The sequence below is a fragment of the Mastomys coucha genome, unplaced genomic scaffold (assembly GCF_008632895.1).
Source record: "Mastomys coucha isolate ucsf_1 unplaced genomic scaffold, UCSF_Mcou_1 pScaffold5, whole genome shotgun sequence".
NCBI lineage: Eukaryota > Metazoa > Chordata > Mammalia > Rodentia > Muridae > Mastomys > Mastomys coucha.
In genome coordinates, this window is record NW_022196911.1 from 82,993,213 (window position 1) to 82,996,153 (window position 2,941).

Genomic DNA, 2,941 nt, shown 5'->3' on the forward strand with positions numbered 1-2,941 from the left:
TATTTATTTATTTTTATTTGTGACATGGTCTCACCATAGCCTAAGCTGCTCACAAACTTCCTATATAATTGAGGATGAGAACTTCTGATCTTCCCGTCTCTGCTTCCTTAATCCTGGCATTGCTGGGATTTCAAGTGGGTACCGTACCACTACCCCTGGTTCCACCTGGTGATAGAGTTCAAACCCCAGGCTTCCTAAGTGCTTGGTAAGTTCTGTATTAACTGAGCCATATGCCTTGCAACAGAGACAACTCATTATAAATGTATACTTCTTATAGTGTTCTGATGTAAAAATGTAGTTAGTTTACTTTGATGTTATTTAAAACTTATTTGACTATTAAATGCATACTCATGACTCTAAGGTCTTCTTATAGTTGTATTTAGAAACATAAAACTGATCAAAGTGTGAGAAATATTTTTTTTTTTTTTTTTTCCGAGACAGGGTTTCCTCTGAGTAGCACTGGCTGTCCTGGAACTCACTTTGTAGACCAGGCTGGCCTTGAACTCAGAAATCCACCTGCCTCTGCCTCCCAAGTGCTGGGATTAAAGGCGTGCGCCTCCACTGCCCGGCGAGAAATATATTTTTACAAAATTTTTTTGGTGGGGGAGTGGTATTTCAAGACAGGGTTTCTCTGTATAGCTTTGGCTGTCCTGGAACTCACTCTGTAGACCAGGCTGAACTCGAACTCAGAAATCTGCCTGCCTTTGCCTCCCAAGTGCTGGGATTAGAGGCGTGTGCCACCACTTCCTGATAATTTTTTTGTTTTTAAAATTTTTGTAGGGTGTGCTTTGAGAGTGCTCGTACATACCATACTGGATGTAAAAGTCAGAGGACAACCTGGAAGTCAGCTCTGTCTCTCCCAGATGGCACCTGAGGCTCTAACTCAGGTTATAAGGCTTGGTGGCAAGTGCCTTTTACTTGCTGGCCCACAAATACAGATATTAATTGCATTTTCTTTGTGAGCATTATGAATTATCATGAACATGATGGATTTTTTTTTTTTTTTTTTATATTTGTAGGTCTGGAGAAAATGATGTAGAATATAACAGTATGGAGCTGGAAGAGGGAGAGCTCATGGAAGATGCAGCTGCTGCAGGTCCTCCAGGTACAGAGGCTGGCCTCCATGAGTCACTCTGACTTCTCTGTGGTCATTTTCTGATTGGCATATTTTAGTGGAGGGTAGCCACTGGTATAAAGGTTCATGGCATTAGTACAGCACTGATGATATTTAAAAGATGTTAACTAACATTACAAAATATTTCTCTGTACCAGGCACTTTATGTCATACTTTTTTTTGTTTGTTTTTTTGTTGTTGTTTTTGTTGTTTTTGGTTTTTTTGGTTAAAAAAAATATGGAACGCTTCACGAATTTGCATGTCATCCTTGTGCAGGGGCCATGCTAATCTTCTCTGTATCGTTCCAATTTTAGTATATGTGCTGCCGAAGCGAGCACTTTTTTGGTTTTTTGAGACAGGGTTTCTCTGTATAGCCTTGGCTGTCCTGGAACTCACTCTGTAGACCAGGCTGGCCTCGAACTCAGAAATCCGCCTGCCTCTGCCTCCCAAGTTCTGGGATTAAAGGCGTACACCACCACCGCCCGGCTTATGTGTACTTTTTTGTGTACCATAATTATTTATAAAATTCTGAGACAAATTTTAAAGTCTCCATTTATTTATTTATTCATTTATTTATTCTGTTTCTTGACATAGGATCTCACTGTATAACCTGATTCTCTTGCCTTGGTCTTTCCAGAGGTGGAAGCACAGATATAGACCACTATACCATGTTTCCAACTGCTTAAGAACTCATGTTGGAGTTTAAATTTTGACATGAATTTTGGTGTCAAATTTATAGCTATTAAAACTGATATATAGGTAAATTAAACAGCTTACCCTCTTTTTACAGTGTAGCCAATAAAAAGTAAATTGATCTTGGGGTTTGTATGGATTCTAAGCTCATTTTGTATACTCTTGACTCTGGAATGTAAGTGTAATTTGTATTAAGCTTTGGCTATAGAATGATCTAAATATATCCTCATTAGATCTGGGCTTACAAAGGATATTTAGAAAGCTCATTTTTGGAGTTATACAAACTCAGGTATAGTTACCCAGTTGCATATCAAGTGTTGATCCAACTCCAGATTGTCTTGTTCTTGAATGCAGTTCTCACCTTTCTAAATCACACATTCACTCCTGAGAAGGCCTTATTAGTGTAATGAATGCTTTTCTTTAGTTCTTTAGGTCTGGTTGTGGAAATTGGCTAGAACATTTAAAAGCTGGCTTTTGGTATCTTTAATCCTAGATCTTGGAAGACCGAGGCAGGAGGATTAAGAAATCAAGGCCAACCTGAACTGCATTATTATTTTTTTTAACCTTTTTTTGTTTTTTAAATGCTAACTTTGTATTACTTTTAATTTACTCATTGTCTTCATTCAGTTTTCTTTTGAAACTGAATAACAGCCTGGGTAACTTGTAAAGGTTTTATTTGATTCTCAGTTATAAAGAATAGCAATTCAGGACCAGGCAATTACATTTGGTATGTTCTTTCTTTGTCTGGTGAACACGACATATAATTCCAAAGGAGCTCTGGCCATCATAACAGTGAGAGAGAATATCTTTTTTTTTTCTTTTATTAGATATATTCTTTATTTACATGTCATATTTCCCAGTTTCCCCTCCAAAAAACAAACAAAAAACAACAACAAGAAGAAACCCCTGTTCCCTCCCCCCCTTCCCTGCTCACCACCCCACCCTCTCCCACTTACTGGCCCTGGCATTCCCCTACACTGGGGCACAGAACCTTCACAGGGCCAAGGGCCACTCCTCCCATTGATGATCAACTTTGCAACCTGTCACGCACACTTTGCGTGAAGGCCGTATCTGAGGCGTAAACTTCAAGGAAAGTCAGTCTCCTGCCTCCGCATTGTCGCCTGGCACCCCAAA

At 39.2% G+C, this 2,941-nt stretch overlaps 1 protein-coding gene and 1 non-coding gene across 5 annotated transcripts in view; one reads left to right on the forward strand and one right to left on the reverse strand.

Annotated features, from left to right (window-relative positions):
• Trim37 (tripartite motif containing 37) overlaps window positions 1-2,941 on the forward strand; it is a 138,924-nt gene that overhangs the window by 66,263 nt on the left and 69,720 nt on the right. For all 4 annotated transcript variants that reach the window (XM_031351971.1, XM_031351972.1, XM_031351973.1 and 1 more), the window contains one exon: window positions 1,020-1,105. In XM_031351971.1, coding sequence (XP_031207831.1) covers window positions 1,020-1,105 — 86 coding nt within the window. The remainder of the gene's footprint in view (window positions 1-1,019; window positions 1,106-2,941) is intronic.
• On the reverse strand, window positions 1,346-1,452 carry LOC116079298. Its single transcript, XR_004113871.1, has one exon. It is a non-coding gene; the product is annotated as a U6 spliceosomal RNA (small nuclear RNA).